Source organism: Telmatherina bonti (assembly GCF_933228915.1).
Source record: "Telmatherina bonti genome assembly, chromosome: 7".
In the NCBI taxonomy this organism is placed as follows: domain Eukaryota; kingdom Metazoa; phylum Chordata; class Actinopteri; order Atheriniformes; family Telmatherinidae; genus Telmatherina; species Telmatherina bonti.
In genome coordinates, this window is record NC_136625.1 from 4168388 (window position 1) to 4194148 (window position 25761).

The 25761-nt window shown below is 50.1% G+C and overlaps 1 protein-coding gene across 3 annotated transcripts; it reads right to left on the reverse strand.

Annotated features, from left to right (window-relative positions):
- Positions 1-4458: 4458 nt before the first annotated feature.
- Positions 4459-12223, reverse strand: LOC306758210 (armadillo repeat-containing protein 1-like). Of its 3 annotated transcripts, none has more exons than XM_079243448.1 (7): positions 12119-12223; positions 10226-10419; positions 9972-10063; positions 9382-9571; positions 9156-9272; positions 8996-9070; positions 4459-5595 (listed from the first exon to the last, which is right to left on the reverse strand). In XM_079243448.1, exons 2-7 carry the CDS (start codon positions 10385-10387, stop codon positions 5404-5406), a joined length of 828 nt encoding a protein of 275 aa, XP_079099574.1. In that variant the 5' UTR covers positions 10388-10419; positions 12119-12223; the 3' UTR covers positions 4459-5403. The 3 variants fall into 3 exon arrangements, with proteins under 3 accessions (XP_079099574.1, XP_079099573.1, XP_079099572.1); XM_079243447.1 differs by having other exon boundaries at positions 12058-12204; XM_079243446.1 differs by having other exon boundaries at positions 12053-12204.
- Between the last annotated feature and the right edge of the window lie 13538 nt (positions 12224-25761).

A 25761-nucleotide genomic window follows, 5' to 3' on the forward strand; every position in this document is an offset into this window, starting at 1 on the left:
ATCCCAGTGTGTTGTTATCTTATTTTTGTTTGACTTATCAGTATAATTGTTGATGTATTGAAATTCTTGAGTTTTATTTATATTCCATATACATTTAAATTCCATTCTAGATTGTGCCATCTGTTGGCAGCAAATTGTAGTAACTCTGACTGTAGTAACTTTTCTGAGGATTTCATGCCGGTTCGGGGGGTGTGCTGCAAGGAAGATTTTTCTGCATATTTTTTGGCTCTTTCAAGACTTGTTATGATGAGTCTCCATGGCAACAAAAGACTTGTTTACAATCGGGATCAACTTATTAACCTCTCCCAAAGGATTATTAGCGAAACAACACATCATATCCCATTGGAGTTGAAAAGAAAGAGAAGAGGATGCAGAGCGGGAGTGAGGCAGAGGAGAAAGCGATAGAGATTTAAACCATTTCTACCAACCGTCGTCATGGGTAATGTGAGATTGCTAGCTAACAAAACGGATGAGCTCGAGATGCTAACAAGGTCTCAGAAAGAATACAGAGAGTGCAGTATTATGTGCTTCACCGAGACATGGCTGCATGAACACATCCCTGACTGTAATGTGTCTGTACCGGGCTTTAAAACGGTCCGTGCAGACCGCAGTAGACAACACAGCGGACAGCTAAAGGGTGGTGGAATTGCAGTGCTGGTTAACCAGTGGTGGTGTCATCCTGGACATGTTACTGTCAAGGAGAAGATATGCACAAGGGACATGGAACTGTTAGCTGTGAGCTTCTGTCCATAATAACAAAGTGTGTTCAGTGAGAGGCTTCTTCAGGTCCGATGTAAGACTGAAAGATACAGAAGATCATTCCTGCCAGCAGCCAGTAGCCACCGGAACAAGACCTCCTCTAGTTAATTATTATCTATATTTCCCTTTGGGGATTAATAAAGTATTTTTCATTTAATTTAATTTAATTTCATATTTACCTGCCAATAAAGATATTAATGTCACTGTACAATCAAGATTTTCCTTTAAGGGGCAAGTAGCATCAATCTCAGTATCAAAGAAATAGTACCATAAACTTATGGTCTCATCTCAATGGGATGTATCTTGGAATTGTCGACTCCCTCAAGGGAATGTGAATTCTGCAGTAACCTGATCTCAGAACCACCTACTGCTGCCTGGAAGTCTGTCAGGACTGACTCAGAACGCTGAGTCAAGATGAAAACATGCAGCTGTGGTTGAGCAACAGATGAGAAGCAGTCTGAACATGAATCTTCCTGCTGAGCAGCAACATGTTGCTGCTTCCTGGTGAACTGGACCTCATGAAAACCTGGAAGAGAATCACTAAATAAATGTTAACACATAGGTGTCAAACTTTAGTCCTCCACGGCCGGTATCCTGAATCAGCTGGGTTGTTCGGGGGAAATTGCAAAATCCTGCTGGATACCGGCCCTTGAGGACTGGAGATTGACACCCCCTGCAATAACGGGAACCACTGACAGTCCACTGTTAACAGCAAACAGCCAATGCTAACAGCTTAAAGGTAATAGCCAATATTATTAACCAACAGCAAATGCTAACAGCCAATATCAACAGCAAACAGCCAACAGCTTAAAGCTAATAGCCAATGCTAACAGCCAACAAAAATAGTCAACAGCTTAAAGCTAATAGCCAATATTAACAACTAAGAGCCGATAGGTTTAAGCTAATGGCCAATATTAACAGCTAACAGTCAATATTAACAGCTAGCAGTCAACAGCTTAAAGCTAATGGCCAATATTAACAGCCAATGCTAACAGCCAACGCTAACACCTAACAGTCAACACTAAAAGCTACCGGCTAATAACCAACTGCTAAAAGCTTAAAGGGTTCCTATTATGGTATTTGGAGTTTTCTGAGCTTTCTACAGTGTTACAGTGTTGAATCCTCATCAGACATGTGAACGGCACCATTTTTTTAAATCACCTAAACGCATGTTTGAGTTTGAGTTTGAGTTCCAGCACTCTCCGTTTGGTTTCCATGGCAACGAAAAACGCGTGGTTTTAGAGAGTTTTTTCTACGTGGAAATCCTTGTGACGTCCCGGGGGATAAGGTTCGGTGATTGGTTACCTTCTACTGGTTAACAAGGGCATGTACAAATACATCAGGCGGGTGGAAAACGTGGGATAAAGTTATTTCCAACGATGGCTGGTGAGTTTACCAAAGAGAGACATCCTGCTGCATTCGTTGCTGTGGGTTGCTGTTTTCCACTTCGTTTTCAGGCTCTGATTCAGGTTCCAACATGTAGGGCTGTATGCTATGTGTTGACATTGTATTTTGTTTTTTTATTGAGTTCATATGAGCCTAATCCTTCTGTTTATGAGACGTTACAATGACGGTGAAAGCAGGTGCGGTGCGCGCTCCCGATGTAGTGCAGTGGCGGGAGGCGGGGCTTAATGCGGAAGAGTCTCAATCCACTCGTTTTGCCCGCAGGCTGATCTGACAGCCTACGGAGAGGGTCGGTCTGAAGTAAATAAAGCCATTTGTGACAATAACTCCATCAATCCCAGCCCTTCTGGGCTCAGAAATAAAAATAAATGAGCCTGAAATACACATAATAGTTCCACTTTAAAGATTCCCTCTGCTGTTGCAAGACGAGCCTCCTATCTGATCCTTTATGGTTCTCCTAATTACATCAGCAGCAGCGACGCCATCTGGATGCCTTGATTACAGCAGAAACACAGCTGTCAATCATCTGCAGAAGTTTCTGGTGAGAAACAACAAAGTTGGTGAAATAATGGTTGTGTAAAAACAAGCGCTATAAACGTTCCTACTGAGTTTTCTTCAAGCAGAAACAAACAGTTCAACTTTTCTTCTGTCAGATGCGAAAACAGAACGGCTGCAGTTCTGGACATCATGTGTGACCCCGGCTGCAGAAAGCCACCCGGTGGCAGAAAGACACCCGGCGGCAGAAAGACACCCGGCGGCAGAAGGACACCCGGCGGCAGAGAGACACCCGGCGGCAGAAGGACACCCGGCGGCAGAAGGACACCCGGAGGCAGAAAGCCAACCGGCGGCAGAAGGACACCCGGCGGCAGAAGGACACCCGGCGGCAGAAGGACACCCGGCGGCAGAAGGACACCCGGAGGCAGAAGGACACCCGGAGGCAGAAAGCCAACCGGCGGCAGAAGGACACCCGGCGGCAGAAGGACACCCGGCGGCAGAAGGACACCCGGCGGCAGAGAGACACCCGGCGGCAGAAGGACACCCGGCGGCAGAGAGACACCCGGCGGCAGAAGGACACCCGGCGGCAGAAGGACACCCGGCGGCAGAGAGACACCCGGCGGCAGAAGGACACCCGGCGGCAGAAGGACACCCGGCGGCAGAAGGACACCCGGCGGCAGAGAGACACCCGGCGGCAGAAGGACACCCGGCGGCAGAGAGACACCCGGCGGCAGAGAGACACCCGGCGGCAGAGAGACACCCGGCGGCAGAGAGACACCCTGGCCTCGTCTTGACCTGTCGCGTCGCTGTTCCTCATCGTCGCATCGCTGTTCCTCTTCGCCGCGTCGCGGTTCCTCTTCCTCGCGGTTCTTCTTCGTCACATCGCGGTTCCTCTTCGTCGCTGTTCTTCTTCGTCACATCGCGGTTCCTCTTCGTCGCGGTCCTCTTCGTCGCGGTTCTTCTTCGTCACATCGCGGTTCCTCTTCGTCGCGGTCCTCTTCGTCGCGGTTCTTCTTCGTCACATCGCGGTTCCTCTTCGTCGCGGTCCTCTTCGTCGCGGTTCTTCTTCGTCACATCGCGGTTCCTCTTCGTCGAGTCGCGGTTCCTCTTCGTCGCGGTCCTCTTCGTCGCGGTTCCTCATTGTCGCGGTCCTCTTCGTCGCGGTTCCTCTTCATCGCCTCGCGATTCCTCTTCGTCGCCTCGCGGTTCCTCATCATTTGTCGTGGTCCTCTTCGTCGCGTCGCGGTTCTTCTCCGTCGTGGTTCCTCTTCGTCACGGTTCCTCATCGTCGCGGTTCCTCTTCCTCGCGTCGCGGTTCCTCTTCGCCGCGTCGCGGTTCCTCTTCCTCGCGTCGCGGTTCCTCATCATCGCGGTTCCTCTTCGTCGCGTTGCGGTTCCTCTTCGTCGAGTCGCGGTTCCTCTTCGTCGCGTCGCGGTTCCTCTTCGTCGAGTCGCGGTTCCTCATCGTCGCGGTTCCTCATCATTTGTCGCGGTCCTCTTCGTCGCGTCGCGGTTCCTCTTCGTCGCGGTTCCTCTTCGTCGTGGTTCCTCTTCGTCGCGTCGCGGTTCCTCATCGTCGCGGTTCCTCTTCGTCGCGGTTCCTTTGAAACTTCGCCGTCAGATTTTGCAGAAAGTATGAATAAATGCAAATAACAATAAAAGGAGACAGAAAACATTCAGGTTTTATTCAAACATCAGGGAACCATCATTAGAACACCGATGATGAGGATGATGATGATGAGTAAGCAGGACATCAGAAACTGAAGAGAGATATGATATCGATATCAATAACACCTGAGCAATACAAAAACTTGTAACACCAACCTGATTAGAAGTAACTACCACGTCAGACCTGGTTCTGGGTCCGACAGGTCGGAACCGGCTCTGAGTCAGACATGCTGCTGCAGTGAAGAAAGGCGACATCTGATTGGACCGATGCTGACAATGTAACGGTGAACCTGATTGGACAGACAGTCTGGTGGGCGGGGTCATGTACAACACCAGCAGGTTGAGGAATCTGCAGTCCTCGACAGGAAACAAATGTTCTGCTTGTTTTGGTTGTTCTGGATCATCCAGCACACCGGTTCGGTCTGGTCCTTCTGAGGTTTAAAGTTTCTTATTCTGGGTCCATGTCTGGTGGGAAATGAAGCGGGTAACATTGACACCATCAAACACAACACCGGTTCTGGTTCTGATCCGCACATTCAAGTCAGTTTCAAGGCATTCATTCAGGATCCATGTAAACAAGAGGTTCTGGAAGGTTCTACACCTTCAATCCGTCAGAAACAAGCACTGGGACTCAGTGGAGACAGAACGCCAACCATCCGGGTCAGAACTAAGTGGACTGAAGCAGCAGAATCTGTTTGGATTCAGATCTGAAACGGTTCTGGTGTCCACAGATCAGAACCAAATGTCTGCTGTCTGAGCTGAACGAGTTAGTGGATCAGAACCTACTGACCCTAAGCATCTTGTTCTGAGACGTGTCGGCCAGTCGGAATAAATAGCCAAAATTAAAAGCCGGAAAACGCTTCTCGTTTGGGTTCTGGGTTCTGACCCAGTTCAGTCTCAGCAGGATCTGTCCTGGTTGTTAAGACAACGTGGTTTTTTTGGTCAGAACCGGAGAAGCTTGTTGGGTCAGTTCTGGAGCCTAACGGCAGGTCTCTGCTGAAGTTCTGCTCCGGATCAGAAGGAATGTTTGGCAGCTGGTTCTAGTTCTGAGCGGTGCAGTGTGCAGGTCTTGCAAGGTCACCAGTAGAAGGACCGGGACAGGAAGTTGGCAGCAGCTCCAAGCCAGCTGGCCCCGTCCTGACCCGATCCGACCCGGCTCACGGCCTTGTCAGGTTCCTGAGATGGACTCTCATCCTCTGGCAGGTAGTCTGGGAGGTCCAGGTTCTGCTCCACCACCACAGAACCGTCCTCAGCAAATGGGATCAGAACCTGGAGACAAAGACAGGAAAAGAGTGGACCTGCATCAGGTTCTGTGAGACCCAACAGATCCAGTTCTAAATAGGACTACATGGTTTCCACAGGGCAGCGTCTCGGGTCCAGAATCTTCTTTGGTTCTGGATCTGCACCAGTCTGTACCTAAGAAAGCCTCATACTGGTTCTGATTCTAAGATGAACTGGGTCCCAGAGACCAACCCACTGGAACCGAGCTGGAACCACTTTGGTGTTAAGCTCTGGGTTCCCATGGCAACCGGCTACAGGTGTGTGTTTGATATAATAATTAATGAAGTCTCTGCTTGCAGATCATCATCATTCTAGATTGCACCATCTGTTGGCAGCAGATTGTAGTAGCTCTGACTTGCTATCTTGATTTTTTTTTAAAGTAAAAACTTTTCTCACATAGATATTACCTCAAATTAGGACTTTTTTTTCTGAGGATTTCATGCCGGTTCGGAGGGTGTGCTGCAAGGAAAGATTTTTTTGCATATTTTTTTGGCTCTTTCAAGACTTATGATGAGTCTCCATGGCAACGAAAGACTTGTTTACAATCGGGATCAACTGATAATCCTGATTTGGGAGAGGTTAATCAGCGAAACAACACATCAAATCCCGATGGAGTTGAAAAGAAAGAGGATGCAGAGCGGGAGTGAGACAGCAGAGAAAGCGATGGAGATTGAAAGCATTTCTACCAACCGTCGTCATGGGTAATGTGAGATCGCTAGCTAACAAAACGGACGAGCTGGAGATGCTAACAAGGTCTCAGAAAGAATACAGAGAGTGCAGTATTATGTGCTTCACCGAGACATGGCTGCATGAACACATCCCTGACTGTAATGTGTCTGTACCGGGCTTTAAAACGGTCCGTGCAGACCGCAGTAGACAACACAGCGGAAAGCTAAAGGGTGGTGGAGTTGCAGTGCTGGTTAACCAGCGTTGGTGTCATCCTGGACATGTTACTGTCAAGGAGAAGATATGCACAAGGGACATGGAACTGTTAGCTGTGAGCTTCCGTCCATATTATTTACCCAGAGAGTTTACCTGTGTTATTCTGGTAGCGGTTTATATAATACCTGGTACCGCACCAGACACAGCCTGTGACGTCATCAGCTCCGTCGTTGCTCGGCTACAAACACAGCATCCAAACTCATTCATGGTGATCTCCGGAGACTTCAACAACGTCTCCCTCTCTGCAACTCTACCAACATTCCAGCAGTTTGTCAGCTGCTCCACCAGAGAAAATAAGATGTTGGACTTATTTTATGCAAATATGAATAATGGATACAGTTGTTCTGCCCTGCCTCCTTTAGGAAGATCTGACCATAATCTGGTTCTTCTCACCTCCACCTACAAGCCCATCGTTCAGCAGCAACCAGTCATCACAAAGACTATCAAAATCTGGTCTGCTGAAGCTGAAGATGCTCTTAGAGGAGGCTTTGAGGCTACAGACTGGAACGTCCTCTGTGAACCTCATGGAGACGACATCAACGCCATGACTGAGTGTGTGACAGATTACATAAACTTCTGTGTGGACAGCATCGTCCCAACAAGAACAGTGAGGTGCTTCCCCAATAACAAACCCTGGATCACCAGTGACCTGAAAAAGCTGCTGAACATCAAAAAGAAAGCCTTCAGGGATGGAGACAGGGAGTTATTGATGGCAACACAAAAACAACTTAAAACCCAAACTAAGAAGTGCAAGGAGGACTACAGGAAGAAGTTAGAAAGTCAGCTCCAGCAGAATAACCTGAGGGATGTGTGGTCTGGAATGAAGAAGATCACCGGCTTCAAGTTAAAGGAGGACCAGCCTGATGGAGGTCTGGACAGAGCTAATGAGCTGAACATATTCTTCACCAGGTTCAGTTCACCCCCTACCTCCAGCCCAACAGACCACACACCCTCCATAAGCCCACTGCTTTCCTGTCACGCCTCCAATCTGTCACCCTGCAGCTCAGTCATGGACCAGAACACAGCTTCATCTCCCTCCACATCAGGACATCCTGAGACCTCCACCTTGTTTGTCTCCTGCAATCAGGTTAAGAAGCAACTTGAGAAACTGAACCAGAACAAGGCTGCAGGTCCAGATGGTGTCAGTCCCAGAGTTCTCAAGACCTGCTCAGAACAACTATGTCCGATTCTCCAGCACCTTTTCAACACCAGTCTGAGACAAAATAGAGTCCCAGTGCTGTGGAAAACCTCCTGCCTTGTTCCAGTGCCTAAAAAAACACAACCAGCTGAACCAAGTGACTACAGACCAGTTGCCCTGACATCTCACATCATGAAAGTCCTGGAGAGACTCTTACTGGTTCACCTCAACAAGCAAGTAAACACCTTTCAGGACCCATTCCAGTTTGCATATCGTAATGGACTTGGGGTTGAAGATGCCATCATATACCTGCTCCAGAGAGCACACTCTCATCTGGACCATTCAGGCAGCACTCTGAGGGTCATGTTCTTTCATTTCTCAGTGCTTTTAATACCATTCAGCCTGCTTTGTTATGTGAGAAGCTCCATAAATTCCAGGTGGATACCTCCACAACCACCTGGATCTATGACTGCCTCACAAACAGACCCCAGTTTGTGAGACTGAAAGGTGGTGTGTCTGAGATGGAGGTCAGCAGCACTGGTGCACCACAAGGAACTGTACTCTGGCCATTCCTCTTTACTTCAGGAGGAAGAAGAATAAACAAAGCACTGTTTCCATCCTGGGAGAGGAGGTGGAGGTGGTGGAGGAATACAAGTATCTTGGAGTTCAGCTGGACAACAAACTGGACTGGAAATGCAACACTGACTACATTTACAAGAAAGGTCAGAGCAGACTGTACTATCTACTACAATACTGAATTTCCCTTTGGGGATTAATAAAGTATTTTTCATTTCATTTCATCATTCTGTGAAATGATGGCAGCAGCGCTGAGCGTGATGATGTCATCCTGAGGTTTTCCACACGGAGTCACGGCACGCGGCTCCTGCGGTCGGACCTTGAGGTCAATCCAGGACCCTGCGGTCAGATCCTGTGGTCAAACCAGGACCCTGCGGTCAGACCCTGAGGTCAATCCAGGACCCTGCGGTCGGACCCTGCAGTTGGACCTTACGGTCGGACCCTGAGGTCAATCCAGGACCCTGCGGTCGGACCCTGCAGTTGGACCTTACGGTCGGACCCTGAGGTCAATCCAGGACCCTGCGGTCAGATCCTGTGGTCAAACCAGGACCCTGCGGTCAGATCCTGTGGTCAATCCAGGACCCTGCGGTCAAACCAGGACCCTGCGGTCGGACCCTGAGGTCAATCCAGGACCCTGCAGTCAGACCCTGCAGTTGGACCCTACGGTCGGACCCTGAGGTCAATCCAGGACCCTGCGGTGGGATTCTTAAAGATGATGAAGATGAAACTGACCTCGTCCCCATTTTCGGCCTTCACCACCTGCTGAGCCTTCATCACCTCCGTGGCGGCGATGGCAGATGCCAGAACCTGAACAGAAGCCGATCAGCAGGTGAGAACCTCATCAGTCACAGCTGGATCAGAACCATGCAGGTTCTGGCCCGGCCCGCCTCACCTCAGCCTGCAGGTCCGAGCGGATCCGGACGATGCACCGCTTCACGGCCATCTGGAAGGTGAAGCTGATGACTCCTCTGATCTTCAGCAGTGCCTCCTCACAAAGACTCCTCCGGTTCTGGAGACAAAGTCACACGGTCAAACCGGGTCAGACTGGGCCAGCCGATCTTCTCCCTGGCTCCCTCGGGTTCTGAGTGAGCAGCAGACCTCTGCATTTCTGGACTCACCGGGTCGTCCAGCCCATCGATGTGGAGGATGACGGTCTTGGCCCGCTTGTTGCTAGAACCCAAGAAGAACTGGGCCTTCCGGCGCCCGCTGACAGCCTGCTCAGCCGGTTCCGAGTCGGTGTCGCTTGCGGTCTGCAGCAACTCGTAGATTTCAGATGCGAGTAGCTTAGTCTCTCCAGGAGTTGTGGACCTGTAAAGCAGAAAGCGGTTCTGTGACCTGCAGTTCTTCAGAACCACAAACAAGTTGAGGATTCTGGATCTGAACAGCATCTTAGAGACCCAACAGAACCGACCGTCACAAAATTCACATGTGCGTTTCAAGCTGTCGAACTTCTCAGGACCAGATTAAATCAACAGAATCAGAACACCTGGCCCAAACAGCCGATCCGGGTCAGTTCTGGTAGACTGGAAATCAGGCTCAGTTAGAACCGTTCTGTCTGTTTCTGTTTCTGATTTTGGACCTGTAGTACAAGGATTGGCTCACAGCTCAGCAGAACTGACCCAGACCCCACTCGAGGTTCTGATCCATTTCTTTAGAGTCCAGAACCTTCAGAGGCCCAGCCACCAAACTGGGTCAAAACCAGACTCACTTCTGGATGACATTCTGGAGACTCAGCATCATTCCCAGTTCCTCCTTCAGCTTCTCCCTGTTGGCACGACATTCTGCCAGGTACCGGATCGCCTGGAAGGACAAGCAGAACCCAACATTATCAGAAGGTCCAAGTCCGACTGGAACGTCGATGGTTCTGGTCTGACCGGAACGTCGGGCGGTTCTGGTCCGACCGGAACAAAGCCGGTGGAAGTGAAACGGACCGAAAGACATACAACTGGTCTTTAAACTCACCAAGAGGGCGGAGTAGACCACCTGAGGGTTGGAGTGGTCCAGGAACAGGATCAGGCCCGGCAGGCAGCCCTGGTCCTGCACGATGGCCCTACGGTTCATAGGGTCCGCCGCCAGGTCCCGCAGCTGGTTGACCACGGCCAAGGCATCCGGCTCGCCGCTCATCGCCAACGTTCAGTCGTCCATACGAGACAAACCTGAGGAAGCAGGACGTCAGGACTTCAACACTTAGTTTAGCTGTATTTGTTGGAAAGTTGGTGAACTTAGCCCAGTTCTTTACAACAAACTTTATGATATTAATTCTTTGTATTGTAACATATCACAAGGTGGGAAGGGAGTAAACAAAACAAAAAGCCTGAAGCTTCATGGAAGGACCTGCGTCCAACTGGACAGTCCACCATCACCTTCCTACCATGTCCTCTACTGGTTGATTTCCTGCTTGTGTTGTTCTTACTCAGATGTAAGTCTCTTTGGATAAAAGCATCTGCTGAATGACTGTAGAATAGAATAGAATAGAATAGAATAGAATAGAATAGAATAGAATAGAATAGAATAGAATAGAATGATTCTAGATGGTTGAATTACAGAGGCAGCAACACAAGTTCACATCTGCTGCGAGTAAAACAGACATGAAGCTTCAGAGAAATGATTCATCAGCTTTAGAACCGCAGATATTTGAGAAACATCCTGTAAAAACAGGCTGGTATCATCATCATCATCTGTCCATCATCACCATCATCTGTCCATCATCACCATCATCTGTCCATCATCACCATCATCTGTCCATCATCACCATCATCATCTGTCCATCATCACCATCATCATCTGTCCATCATCACCATCATCTGTCCATCATCACCATCATCTGTCCATCATCACCATCATCATCTGTCCATCATCACCATCATCATCTGTCCATCATCACCATCATCATCTGTCCATCATCACCATCATCTGTCCATCATCACCATCATCTGTCCATCATCACCATCATCATCTGTCCATCATCATCATCTGTCCACCATCATCATCATCTGTCCATCATCACCATCATCTGTCCATCATCACCATCATCATCATCTGTCCATCATCACCATCATCTGTCCATCATCACCATCATCATCTGTCCATCATCACCATCATCATCTGTCCATCATCACCATCATCATCTGTCCACCATCATCATCATCTGTCCACCATCACCATCATCATCTGTCCATCATCACCATCATCTGTCCATCATCACCATCATCATCTGTCCATCATCATCATCATCTGTCCATCATCACCATCATCATCTGTCCATCATCACCATCATCATCTGTCCATCATCACCATCATCATCTGTCCATCATCACCATCATCATCTGTCCATCATCACCATCATCATCTGTCCATCATCACCATCATCTGTCCATCATCATCATCATCTGTCCATCATCACCATCATCTGTCCATCATCACCATCATCATCTGTCCATCATCACCATCATCTGTCCATCATCACCATCATCATCTGTCCATCATCACCATCATCTGTCCATCATCACCATCATCTGTCCATCATCATCATCATCATCTGTCCATCATCATCATCTGTCCACCATCATCATCATCTGTCCATCACCATCATCATCATCTGTCCATCACCATCATCATCATCTGTCCATCATCAAAATGTTCAGGCCAGGAGAGCTGGTCTGACTCCCTGCAGGATGCTAATGCTAATGCTAACTGGGAGCTGGTCTGACTCCCTGCCGGATGCTAATGCTAATGCTAACTGAGAGCTGGTCTGACTCCCTGCCGAATGCTAATGCTAACCGGGCTCACCTCACCGGAACCGACGTCGCTGTCAGTCCGTTACCAGAACCAACATGGCGGCCGGAAGTCCGTTACCGGTTCTGTCGGCGTGGCAGAAGTTGGCACGCGCTGTTTCATGCGAATCTTCCCGTTTTTCGACAGACTTCAAGTCGAAGCATCGATTCTTCCTGCTGGAATGAGAAAGGACGACCTGTCAACGTCAGAGGCTGTGATTGGCTGTCCGTCGGCCGCCTGACCGTATGAACCAATGAGCGACGATGATGCTAGATTTAAAGGGCCCACGCCCTGATGACGTCAGTAAAATGAAGCAGGAGGATCTTCTGATTGGTGGAAAGGAAGATTATTTTATTTAAAAATGTTTATTTTGTTAAAAGCTGTAAGACTCTTAACGCCTTATGGGTTCTTTGGGTGGTTTTAGTTACCGAATTCATGAATAAATGCAGGAAAAGATGGATGCGCTGTGAACGTACAACTTGCCAAAATAATAATAAAAAAAATAAAAATAAAAATAAATTAAATAAATAAAAAAAATGCCTGCAGCCATCAGCCACTGGAACAAGACCTCCTCTAGTTAATTATTATCTACTACAATATTGAGTTTCCCTTTGGGGATTAATAAAGTATTTTTCATTTCATTTAATTCATTCTGATTATTAATGAAGTTTTTCTATAACTGCTTTGCATTGCCATTATGATGACAGAAGGGTCGCAGCAGCAGGTTTTATCATGTTGGACTTTGCTTTACAAACACAGTTTTCTAGAAAGAACATGATATACAATTTTATTTCAAATATAGTAAAAGATGTTGTTTCTGGTGGTTTTCAGGTCCGAGTCCATCGCAGCTCATTCAGAACTCACTACGACCACGAGAGTGGACTTCCTCAGTCCGGTTCTGAGGTCTTTACACTGGCTGCCTGTCTGTTAGAGGATAGACTTTAAAGTTCTGCTGCTGGTTTGTAAAGCTCCTGAAGCCGGTTCAGGACCCAGTATGAACCAGCAGACCCCTCAGGTCACCTGGATCTGGTCTTCTGTCAGCTCCCAGAGGCACGCCTGGAATAAGCTCCCAGAAAGCCTTGGATCAGCTGAAACATCCAGGTTAGAGACCCTCCTGTTCAGAAACACGCCATCCCGGGAGAAGTGATGCTGACCAAAAAGGCAATACGGTGGGAAAAAAAGCCAAGTTCGCACTTTTATAGCTTCTTCATGTCCACCACCACCCTGGTGTCACCTGGCGTAATCATGTGATCAGACACAGGTGTTCAAGACATCCATCCATCCTTCTTCTACCGCTTACCCAGGGTCGGGGTGTGGGGGCAGGGAGGACCACATCTGCCAGCTCTGCGGGGCACCTTGTGGAGGATGTAACAAGCTTTAAGGCGTTCCCAGGCCAGCCGAGAGATATAATCCCTCCAGCGTGTCCTGGGTCTTCCCCGGGGTCTCCTCCCAGAGGGACGTGCCTGGAACACCTCACCAGGGAGGCGTCCAGGAATGAAAGTGCATAAAAGACAAACATATCTCCTCACAGTGTAAATAATCACATAAACATGCACATTTATCTGAACACAGTCCCACACATGGACACTGCTGTCATATTGCCAGTAGAGGTGGTCCAGCAGCCCCGTGGTGGCGACATGTCCTGCCTCATGTTCAGAAGAGAAGCTTTGTGGATCTCTGGACTCTCCCTCGGCTGCTTGCAGGTTGGACATGAGGCCTTTCTGGAATTTTCTTCAGGATGTATTCAGTAACGGTGGCGTCATGATGGTCTGATTGTTTGCTTCACTTTCCCACAAAGACACACCTGTTCTCCTGGTTTTTATCGTCCAGGATGGGGTTTTAACTTCATGTTTTCTGGTGTTTTTAATTTGAAATGAAGCTTCTTTTGTCGTGTTGTTTTCATGTCTCTGTGAAGCACTGAGAGTCGTCTTGTTGTTGCGCCGAGCTGCAAATAAGCTCCACGGCTGTCCAGCAGAGGGCAGCACAGACCTGCAAACATGGTCCAGTGCATCCATCAACCTTTCCAGGGAGTTCCTGAAACTGCTTCCAGATCCGGCATCGGTCCGTGAAGCTGATCTGATCCGAGAAGATCATATCAGCAAAGAGTCGTTGGCGCTGCAGCACCATGTGTAGAGCTGGAAACTGTCCAGACCTCCTGGTGGAGAACACCGTGCAGATGTTCAGGTCTCTGCTACGAGGCTCACAGTGACAGGAAACAGCAAACATCTGAACCAAAACCCTGCGTGAGGGTTTCCAGCTGCAGCTCAACACGCTGTTCTTATCAACAGGATCGTCTGGATTTACTCTCCATTTAAAGCTCAGGTTTCTTTTTTTCTGGGACGCCTGAAAACCTTCAGAAAACAAAGCGTAGCTGGACGTTCAAATGAAAAAAGAAATATCTTGAAGCTTAATAAACTGTAACATCATGCTTTTCTCTTCTGTTTCACACTGAAAACTCAAGCAGATAATCAATATTTCACACAGAACTTTTAAGCTCCATTCCTGCTCCATTACGTACAAAAACGTCCGTTTTAAACTGCGGACCCGTTTCTGTCCAAGGTCGCCTAGAAGGACATCCCCAGTCAGCTGCTCCGTCCTAATCCGGAATAATATCCTGGAAAATGTTCAGTCTGCTTTAAGCCTCACTGCAGAGTCTGCAATGCAACAGGTCCTCGATGAGCTGCTCCTCTCCATGGACGTCGGGAACTCTGCTGTCCTCGTTCTCCTCCAGCGTCTCCACCATGGAACTGGAAGAAATGCTGCTGCTCTGAACTGCTTTGCTTTCTACCTCACCAGCAGAAGCTTCTCAGTAAACAGCTATTCTCCCCTGCAGAGTCCCGTTCAGTTCCAGGTCCCACTCTCCTCACCTGCATGCTCCTCCTTCCTCGGCCGCGGCACGGAACCCAGCAACCGGTCCGAATTCACCAACATCCACAGCTGCTACGATGAAGTCCTGGATGGCAGCAAGCTATCAGTAAACCTGCAGCACCCACCTCCTCCACCAGGGCCTCCAGTGCACACAAGCTGCAAGTTAAAATTCACTTTTTTAACTCATGAGTTTAATCTTCATTTCCGAATATTTGTGGGCGTGTGCTTTTGATTGACAGGTATCCAATAACCTGATGCAGAGTGTAGTGCAGGCCTGGGGTCGCCACCCGTCCCGTGAAATTCGGAATCGTCCTTTAATAGACAGACAAATGTTGCGTCCCGGATTAAAGCAAGATGGAAACTTTGTTCCGTATTTTAATAACTTTCCAACAGCTGACACGTCGGTCACATCAACACTCAATCTGAAAATAAATAACAAAATAAAACAGAAAATACAACAACCAGTAAAAACTGGGAATCTACGCAGGCCCCGCCCCCTCTGCACGTTGCCTAGAGACAGACATGACGCATCTCCTCAGAAGACACGCCCCTTTTAAAATGTCTGCTGTAGCTGGTTCTCTACGTCCTCCACATCAAGACGCTGCTGATCAGACATGAGTGGGAAGAGGAGCGTTCTTCATCGGCGGCAGTGAAGATGTTTACAAAGCCATCTGTACATCATGTCAGCGACTCGCGCACGGTGGACTGTCCGCCACCGAACAGCATCAGGAGAGCAGAACCAGTGATTCATATGCCGTAGTAGCCAATCTAATTCCATATATGGACATCAAAACGTTTTAATTGATGAAAAGTTAAAAATAAATATCCAGGGAAACATTTATTTTTTATATGTACATTTCATACATTAAATCTTTAGAGCTTCATGTGTTTTTATGTCCATTTTTAAAGACGCTGATGTAGCGGTTACTTTAGGTAAGTACAATTGTACTAATGTAATATCAGTATCAGGAAGTTCTAGGTACGACTGCAGAGCCCGAAAGAGTGATGTTGGCAGAGACAAAACACAATGACTGAAGCGTGGCAGTTGAATTCAAGGTTGTATTATTCACAAATAACAGAAATTTACAATCCCTGCCTGTCTAAGCCATCTTCCTAAGATGCACAGATGCATATTAAATGAGCTCGAGCACCTAAAAAGCACGGTAAAGTCTTTAAAATAAAGTAAAAGGGCAAAAAGTCTGTTTCCCAGATTGCAGTTCTTCCTTCAGGAAAGGAGGTAAGAATGCCTTGTGTGTGTGTGTGTTCACTTTTCTCTTCAAAGTGTCTTTGTTCACAGTGTCAGATACTCCCCGGGTAGCTTTAGAGTATCAGTCTTATCTGTGTCATGAATGATGGGATGAGTTGGTGGTATTTCTTTCTGAGGATGGATCTTACGGCTGGCCACACCGTGTTGTTGGTCCCTCCACAGTCAAATTTCCTGGTTTGGCTCGCCACTGAACCCTCGAGGTTCAGATCTTGAATAATCTGGTCCTGGTCAAAAACCAGTCTAGGCAAACGGTGTAGAATGCGCAGGTTACAATCATTTCTTCCTTTCAGTCTAGTTAACTTTTTTTCCTCACCACTCAGTTCCTTTATAAGTATATCCATCTGTTAGGGATATACAGTAAACTACTCCAATCATCATAAAATGAGTGGATATAAATTGCACAAGGTATTCTGCAAATGAGAAATCAATAATGTATGTACTTTACACCTTAAACTGAAAAGCTATACTGTAAGCCACCATTTATGTATTTAACAACTTACATCTATGAAACACTTTTAACCATAACTTCAATAAAATATGTTCTACATCCAACATACATTGTTTCACATGTTAACTTATTCCAAACACTCAAAAGGAAATGTATCTGCACTTGTTGATTCAGCATGTGCACTTCAGCAACTAAACATTAGCAACTAGCTCAGTGCAAACACACTTACATACTCTTACCATCCTTAACTTGTGTAGCGTTAAACATTAAAGATTTATATCTTAACTCCGATTGGTTTTAAAAGACCCGGTATTTGAACAAATCAAGTAGATAACCATTCACTTAACACTTATATTAGCATTAGCATCCCTTACCGGAGCTCTTTATGAGAAGGCCTGCTAACAGATGCGGCTCTTCACTCAACTGTTACACAGAACCAAGACCTTGATAAAGAAACAATATATTAACAGTTGATACAAAAGGATTACTAATGAACTTCTGTCTTAAACTCGTGTTTTCATACCGAGAATTTCAGCAAGGTTAATCCTGATCTTTCAGACAACGGTTGTGTCTCAATTCGTTAGTGCATAGTGTGCACTACGGTGGGTTAGTACTGTCCCAAATGGAACATGGACGTAGAGCACTAACCGGTAGTGATGAACTCACATTTGACCACAATTATTCTGCCGCCAAAAGTAAAACAAAGCGCTAAATTAGGAGAATGAATTCGCTTCTCATGAAACTCCATCGCATTAAAGGTGACGAAGGATCCTCCTCTGATTGGCTGAACATGAGTTGGTAGGTATATTTATTTATTTCTAACGTGTATGACCCGCCTGCATACGTACCCAGAGTACGGACCTGTTGCCAGTCCCGCTTCATTGTTGGCTCATCGTTTCAGAGACGGTTCGTCCCACTAAATTCTTTTTAGGAAGTTGTAATAAATAAATGAACAAATCCAGCAAACATAACTTTATGTATCATATCATCATATATGATGGCCTACACTAGAGGGATCTATCTCAGTTGTTAATACAAAACATGAGACTGTCATGTGTCTCTGCATGTCTCCCTCAGGCTTATTAGTATCATAAAGTTTAAATCAAAACACTAATAAAACAGTTTTAAATATGCAAAGATATTTTCAGTGGAAAACATTTCCTTCACATTGAACACATCTGTTTTAACTGGTGTTTACTCTGATGCTGTGCACATCTGGCAACAGGAAAGGGATTATAAATGATAATGTAGGGAATGTAATGCTGTAAAGAAGATGCTCAGACACAGAGATGCAGCAAAGTTGTTATAGAAACATTTTATTGCATCTCCTCCTGCTTGTAGCGGTCCATCTTCCTCATGACGCTCCTCAGGCAGCCTGTCTGAATCCACCTGCAAGCTCGCTTCACCTGCTGCCTGTCAGAAGCCAGGTGTGTGTGGAGAGGTCTTTCAGGATCCTAGAGACCAGGCGGAGGTCCGTCTTTCAGGATCCTAGAGACCAGGTGGAGGTCCGTCTTTCAGGATCCCAGAGACCAGGTGGAGGTCCGTCTTTCAGGATCCTAGAGACCAGGTGGAGGTCCGTCTTTCAGGATCCCAGAGACCAGGTGGAGGTCCGTCTTTCAGGACCCTAGAGACCAGGTGGAGGTCCGTCTTTCAGGACCCTAGAGACCAGGTGGAGGTCCGTCTTTCAGGACCCTAGAGACCAGGTGGAGGTCCGTCTTTCAGGGTCCTAGAGACCAGGTGGAGGTCCGTCTTTCAGGACCCTAGAGACCAGGTGGAGGTCCGTCTTTCAGGACCCTAGAGACCAGGTGGAGGTCCGTCTTTCAGGACCCTAGAGACCAGGTGGAGGTCCGTCTTTCAGGACCCTAGAGACCAGGTGGAGGTCCGTCTTTCAGGATCCCAGAGACCAGGCGGAGGTCCGTCTTTCAGGATCCTAGAGACCAGGTGGAGGTCCGTCTTTCAGGACCCTAGAGACCAGGTGGAGGTCCGTCTTTCAGGGTCCTAGAGACCAGGTGGAGGTCCGTCTTTCAGGACCCTAGAGACCAGGTGGAGGTCCGTCTTTCAGGACCCTAGAGACCAGGTGGAGGTCCGTCTTTCAGGATCCTAGAGACCAGGTGGAGGTCCGTCTTTCAGGACCCTAGAGACCAGGTGGAGGTCCGTCTTTCAGGATCCCAGAGACCAGGTGGAGGTCCGTCTTTCAGGACCCTAGAGACCAGGTGGAGGTCCGTCTTTCAGGATCCCAGAGACCAGGTGGAGGTCCGTCTTTCAGGACCCTAGAGACCAGGTGGAGGTCCGTCTTTCAGGATCCTAGAGACCAGGTGGAGGTCAGTCTTTCAGGATCCCAGAGACCAGGTGGAGGTCCGTCTTTCAGGATCCTAGAGACCAGGTGGAGGTCCGTCTTTCAGGATCCTAGAGACCAGGTGGAGGTCCGTCTTTCAGGATCCTAGAGACCAGGTGGAGGTCCGTCTTTCAGGATCCCAGAGACCAGGTGGAGGTCCGTCTTTCAGGATCCCAGAGACCAGGTGGAGGTCCGTCTTTCAGGATCCCAGAGACCAGGTGGAGGTCCGTCTTTCAGGATCCTAGAGACCAGGTGGAGGTCCGTCTTTCAGGATCCTAGAGACCAGGTGGCGGTCCGTCTTTCAGGATCCTAGAGACCAGGTGGAGGTCCGTCTTTCAGGATCCCAGAGACCAGGTGGAGGTCCGTCTTTCAGGATCCCAGAGACCAGGTGGAGGTCCGTCTTTCAGGATCGCAGAGACCAGGTGGAGGTCCGTCTTTCAGGATCCTAGAGACCAGGTGGAGGTCCGTCTTTCAGGATCCCAGAGACCAGGTGGAGGTCCGTCTTTCAGGACCCTAGAGACCAGGTGGAGGTCCGTCTTTCAGGATCCTAGAGACCAGGTGGAGGTCCGTCTTTCAGGATCCCAGAGACCAGGTGGAGGTCCGTCTTTCAGGATCCCAGAGACCAGGTGGAGGTCCGTCTTTCTGGATCCCAGAGACCAGGTGGAGGTCCGTCTTTCAGGATCGCAGAGACCAGGTGGAGGTCCGTCTTTCAGGATCCTAGAGACCAGGTGGAGGTCCGTCTTTCAGGATCCCAGAGACCAGGTGGACGTCCGTCTTTCAGGACCCTAGAGACCAGGTGGAGGTCCGTCTTTCAGGATCCTAGAGACCAGGTGGAGGTCCGTCTTTCAGGACCCTAGAGACCAGGTGGAGGTCCGTCTTTCAGGACCCTAGAGACAAGGTGGAGGTCCGTCTTTCAGGATCCCAGAGACCAGGTGGAGGTCCGTCTTTCAGGATCCTAGAGACCAGGTGGAGGTCCGTCTTTCAGGATCCCAGAGACCAGGTGGAGGTGAGTCTTTCAGGATCCCAGAGACCAGGTGGAGGTCCGTCTTTCAGGACCCTAGAGACCAGGTGGAGGTCCGTCTTTCAGGATCCTAGAGACCAGGTGGCGGTCCGTCTTTCAGGATCCCAGAGACCAGGTGGAGGTCCGTCTTTCAGGATCCCAGAGACCAGGTGGAGGTCTTTCAGGATCCCAGAGACCAGGTGGAGGTCCGTCTTTCAGGATCCCAGAGACCAGGTGGAGGTCCGTCTTTCAGGATCCCAGAGACCAGGTGGAGGTCCGTCTTTCAGGATCCTAGAGACCAGGTGGAGGTCCGTCTTTCATGATCCTAGAGACCAGGTGGAGGTCCGTCTTTCAGGATCCTAGAGACCAGGTGGAGGTCCGTCTTTCAGGATCCCAGAGACCAGGTGGAGGTGAGTCTTTCAGGATCCCAGAGACCAGGTGGAGGTCCGTCTTTCAGGATCATAGAGACCAGGTGGAGGTCCGTCTTTCAGGATCCTAGAGACCAGGTGGAGGTCCGTCTTTCAGGATCCCAGACACCAGGTGGAGGTCCGTCTTTCAGGACCCTAGAGACCAGGTGGAGGTCCGTCTTTCAGGATCCTAGAGACCAGGTGGAGGTCCGTCTTTCAGGATCCCAGAGACCAGGTGGAGGTCCGTCTTTCAGGATCCCAGAGACCAGGTGGAGGTCCGTCTTTCAGGATCCCAGAGACCAGGTGGAGGTCCGTCTTTCAGGATCCCAGAGACCTGGTGGAGGTCCGTCTTTCAGGATCCCAGAGACCAGGTGGAGGTCCGTCTTTCAGGATCCCAGAGACCAGGTGGAGGTCCGTCTTTCAGGATCCCAGACACCAGGTGGAGGTCCGTCTTTCAGGACCCTAGAGACCAGGTGGAGGTCCGTCTTTCAGGACCCTAGAGACCAGGTGGAGGTCCGTCTTTCAGGATCCCAGAGACCAGGTGGAGGTCCGTCTTTCAGGATCCCAGAGACCAGGTGGAGGTCCGTCTTTCAGGATCCCAGAGACCAGGTGGAGGTCCGTCTTTCAGGATCCCAGAGACCAGGTGGAGGTCCGCCTTTCTGGATCCCAGAGACCAGGTGGAGGTCCGTCTTTCAGGGTCCTAGAGACCAGGTGGAGGTCCGTCTTTCAGGATCCCAGAGACCAGGTGGAGGTCCGTCTTTCAGGGTCCTAGAGACCAGGTGGAGGTCCGTCTTTCTGGATCCCAGAGACCAGGTGGAGGTCCGTCTTTCAGGATCGCAGAGACCAGGTGGAGGTCCGTCTTTCAGGATCCTAGAGACCAGGTGGAGGTCCGTCTTTCAGGATCCCAGAGACCAGGTGGAGGTCCGTCTTTCAGGACCCTAGAGACCAGGTGGAGGTCCGTCTTTCAGGATCCCAGAGACCAGGTGGAGGTGAGTCTTTCAGGATCCTAGAGACCAGGTGGAGGTCCGTCTTTCAGGATCCTAGAGACCAGGTGGAGGTCCGTCTTTCAGGATCCTAGAGACCAGGTGGAGGTCCGTCTTTCAGGATCCTAGAGACCAGGTGGAGGTCCGTCTTTCAGGATCCTAGAGACCAGGTGGAGGTCCGTCTTTCAGGATCCCAGAGACCAGGTGGAGGTCCGTCTTTCAGGATCCTAGAGACCAGGTGGAGGTCCGTCTTTCATGATCCTAGAGACCAGGTGGAGGTCCGTCTTTCAGGATCCTAGAGACCAGGTGGAGGTCCGTCTTTCAGGATCCTAGAGACCAGGTGGAGGTCCGTCTTTCAGGATCCTAGAGACCAGGTGGAGGTCCGTCTTTCAGGATCCTAGAGACCAGGTGGAGGTCCGTCTTTCAGGATCCCAGAGACCAGGTGGAGGTCCGTCTTTCAGGATCCTAGAGACCAGGTGGAGGTCCGTCTTTCATGATCCTAGAGACCAGGTGGAGGTCCGTCTTTCAGGATCCTAGAGACCAGGTGGAGGTCCGTCTTTCAGGATCCTAGAGACCAGGTGGAGGTCCGTCTTTCATGATCCTAGAGACCAGGTGGAGGTCCGTCTTTCAGGATCCTAGAGACCAGGTGGAGGTCCGTCTTTCAGGATCCCAGAGACCAGGTGGAGGTCCGTCTTTCAGGATCCCAGAGACCAGGTGGAGGTCCGTCTTTCAGGATCCTAGAGACCAGGTGGAGGTCCGTCTTTCAGGATCCTAGAGACCAGGTGGAGGTCCGTCTTTCAGGATCCTAGAGACCGGGTGGAGGTCCGTCTTTCAGGATCCTAGAGACCAGGTGGAGGTCCGTCTTTCAGGATCCTAGAGACCAGGTGGAGGTCCGTCTTTCAGGATCCTAGAGACCAGGTGGAGGTCCGTCTTTCAGGATCCTAGAGACCAGGTGGAGGTCCGTCTTTCAGGATCCTCGAGACCAGGTGGAGGTCCGTCTTTCAGGATCCCAGAGACCAGGTGGAGGTCCGTCTTTCAGGATCCCAGAGACCAGGTGGAGGTCCGTCTTTCAGGATCCTAGAGACCAGGTGGAGGTCCGTCTTTCAGGACCCTAGAGACCAGGTGGAGGTCCGTCTTTCAGGATCCTAGAGACCAGGTGGAGGTCCGTCTTTCAGGATCCTAGAGACCAGGTGGAGGTCTTTCAGGATCCTAGAGACCAGGTGGAGGTCAGTCTGTCAGGACCCTAGAGACCAGGTGGAGGTCTTTCAGGATCCCAGAGACCAGGTGGAGGTCCGTCTTTCAGGATCCCGGAGACCAGGTGGAGGCCCGTCTTTCAGGATCCTAGAGACCAGGTGGAGGTCCGTCTTTCAGGATCCTAGAGACCAGGTGGAGGTCCGTCTTTCAGGATCCTAGAGACCAGGTGGAGGTCCGTCTTTCAGGACCCTAGAGACCAGGTGGAGGTCCGTCTTTCAGGATCCTAGAGACCAGGTGGAGGTCCGTCTTTCAGGATCCTAGAGACCAGGTGGAGGTCTTTCAGGATCCTAGAGACCAGGTGGAGGTCAGTCTGTCAGGACCCTAGAGACCAGGTGGAGGTCTTTCAGGATCCCAGAGACCAGGTGGAGGTCCGTCTTTCAGGATCCCGGAGACCAGGTGGAGGTCCGTCTTTCAGGATCCCAGACACCAGGTGGAGGTCCGTCTTTCAGGATCATAGAGACCAGGTGGAGGTCCGTCTTTCAGGACCCTAGAGACCAGGCGGAGGTCCGTCTTTCAGGATCCTAGAGACCAGGTGGAGGTCCGTCTTTCAGGATCCTAGAGACCAGGTGGAGGTCCGTCTTTCAGGATCCTAGAGACCAGGTGGAGGTCCGTCTTTCAGGATCCTAGAGACCAGGTGGAGGTCCGTCTTTCAGGACCCTAGAGACCAGGTGGAGGTCCGTCTTTCAGGATCCTAGAGACCAGGTGGAGGTCCGTCTTTCAGGATCCTAGAGACCAGGTGGAGGTCCGTCTTTCAGGATCCTAGAGACCAGGTGGAGGTCCGTCTGTCAGGACCCTAGAGACCAGGTGGAGGTCCGTCTTTCAGGATCCTAGAGACCAGGTGGAGGTCTTTCAGGATCCTAGAGACCAGGTGGAGGTCCGTCTTTCAGGATCCTAGAGACCAGGTGGAGGTCCGTCTTTCAGGATCACAGAGACCAGGTGGAGGTCCGTCTTTCAGGATCCTAGAGACCAGGTGGAGGTCCGTCTTTCAGGATCCTAGAGACCAGGTGGAGGTCCGTCTTTCAGGATCCTAGAGACCAGGTGGAGGTCCGTCTTTCATGATCCTAGAGACCAGGTGGAGGTCCGTCTTTCAGGATCCTAGAGACCAGGTGGAGGTCCGTCTTTCAGGATCCTAGAGACCAGGTGGAGGTCCGTCTTTCAGGATCCTAGAGACCAGGTGGAGGTCCGTCTTTCAGGATCCCAGAGACCAGGTGGAGGTGAGTCTTTCAGGATCCTAGAGACCAGGTGGAGGTCCGTCTTTCAGGATCCTAGAGACCAGGTGGAGGTCCGTCTTTCAGGATCCTAGAGACCAGGTGGAGGTCCGTCTTTCAGGACCCTAGAGACCAGGCGGAGGTCCGTCTTTCAGGATCCTAGAGACCAGGTGGAGGTCCGTCTTTCAGGATCCTAGAGACCAGGTGGAGGTCAGTCTTTCAGGATCCTAGAGACCAGGTGGAGGTCCGTCTTTCAGGATCCTAGAGACCAGGTGGAGGTCCGTCTTTCAGGATCCTAGAGACCAGGTGGAGGTCCGTCTTTCATGATCCTAGAGACCAGGTGGAGGTCCGTCTTTCAGGATCCTAGAGACCAGGTGGAGGTCCGTCTTTCAGGATCCTAGAGACCAGGTGGAGGTCCGTCTTTCAGGATCCCAGAGACCAGGTGGAGGTCCGTCTTTCAGGACCCTAGAGACCAGGTGGAGGTCCGTCTTTCAGGATCCTAGAGACCAGGTGGAGGTCCGTCTTTCAGGATCCCAGAGACCAGGTGGAGGTCCGTCTTTCAGGATCCCAGAGACCAGGTGGAGGTCCGTCTTTCAGGATCCTAGAGACCAGGTGGCGGTCCGTCTTTTATGATCCTAGAGACCAGGTGGAGGTGAGTCTTTCAGGATCCTAGAGACCAGGTGGAGGTGAGTCTTTCAGGATCCTAGAGACCAGGTGGAGGTCCGTCTTTCAGGATCCTAGAGACCAGGTGGAGGTCCGTCTTTCAGGATCCTAGAGACCGGGTGGAGGTCCGTCTTTCAGGATCCTAGAGACCAGGTGGAGGTCCGTCTTTCAGGATCCTAGAGACCAGGTGGAGGTCCGTCTTTCAGGATCCTAGAGACCAGGTGGAGGTCCGTCTTTCAGGATCCTAGAGACCAGGTGGAGGTCCGTCTTTCAGGACCCTAGAGACCAGGTGGAGGTCCGTCTTTCAGGATCCTAGAGACCAGGTGGAGGTCCGTCTTTCAGGATCCTAGAGACCAGGTGGAGGTCTTTCAGGATCCTAGAGACCAGGTGGAGGTCAGTCTGTCAGGACCCTAGAGACCAGGTGGAGGTCTTTCAGGATCCCAGAGACCAGGTGGAGGTCCGTCTTTCAGGATCCTAGAGACCAGGTGGAGGTCCGTCTTTCAGGATCCCAGACACCAGGTGGAGGTCCGTCTTTCAGGATCATAGAGACCAGGTGGAGGTCCGTCTTTCAGGACCCTAGAGACCAGGCGGAGGTCCGTCTTTCAGGATCCTAGAGACCAGGTGGAGGTCCGTCTTTCAGGATCCTAGAGACCAGGTGGAGGTCCGTCTTTCAGGATCCTAGAGACCAGGTGGAGGTCCGTCTTTCAGGATCCTAGAGACCAGGTGGAGGTCCGTCTTTCAGGACCCTAGAGACCAGGTGGAGGTCCGTCTTTCAGGATCCTAGAGACCAGGTGGAGGTCCGTCTTTCAGGATCCTAGAGACCAGGTGGAGGTCCGTCTTTCAGGATCCTAGAGACCAGGTGGAGGTCCGTCTGTCAGGACCCTAGAGACCAGGTGGAGGTCCGTCTTTCAGGATCCTAGAGACCAGGTGGAGGTCTTTCAGGATCCTAGAGACCAGGTGGAGGTCCGTCTTTCAGGATCCTAGAGACCAGGTGGAGGTCCGTCTTTCAGGATCACAGAGACCAGGTGGAGGTCCGTCTTTCAGGATCCTAGAGACCAGGTGGAGGTCCGTCTTTCAGGATCCTAGAGACCAGGTGGAGGTCCGTCTTTCAGGATCCTAGAGACCAGGTGGAGGTCCGTCTTTCATGATCCTAGAGACCAGGTGGAGGTCCGTCTTTCAGGATCCTAGAGACCAGGTGGAGGTCCGTCTTTCAGGATCATAGAGACCAGGTGGAGGTCCGTCTTTCAGGATCCTAGAGACCAGGTGGAGGTCCGTCTTTCAGGATCCTAGA

What these genes read in the sequence shown, in the direction of transcription:
- LOC306758210 (XM_079243448.1), bottom strand. Translation starts at nt 10,387, where the DNA reads ATGAGCGGCGAGCCGGATGCCTTGGCCGTGGTCAACCAGCTGCGGGAC. An exon ending in TGGTCTACTCCGCCCTCTTG is followed by an intron (nt 10,064 to 10,225) that starts GTGAGTTTAAAG and finishes TTGTCCTTCCAG; the next exon opens with GCGATCCGGTACCTGGCAGA. An exon ending in AGGCCGAAAATGGGGACGAG is followed by an intron (nt 5,596 to 8,995) that starts GTCAGTTTCATC and finishes CTTTGTCTCCAG; the next exon opens with GTTCTGATCCCATTTGCTGA.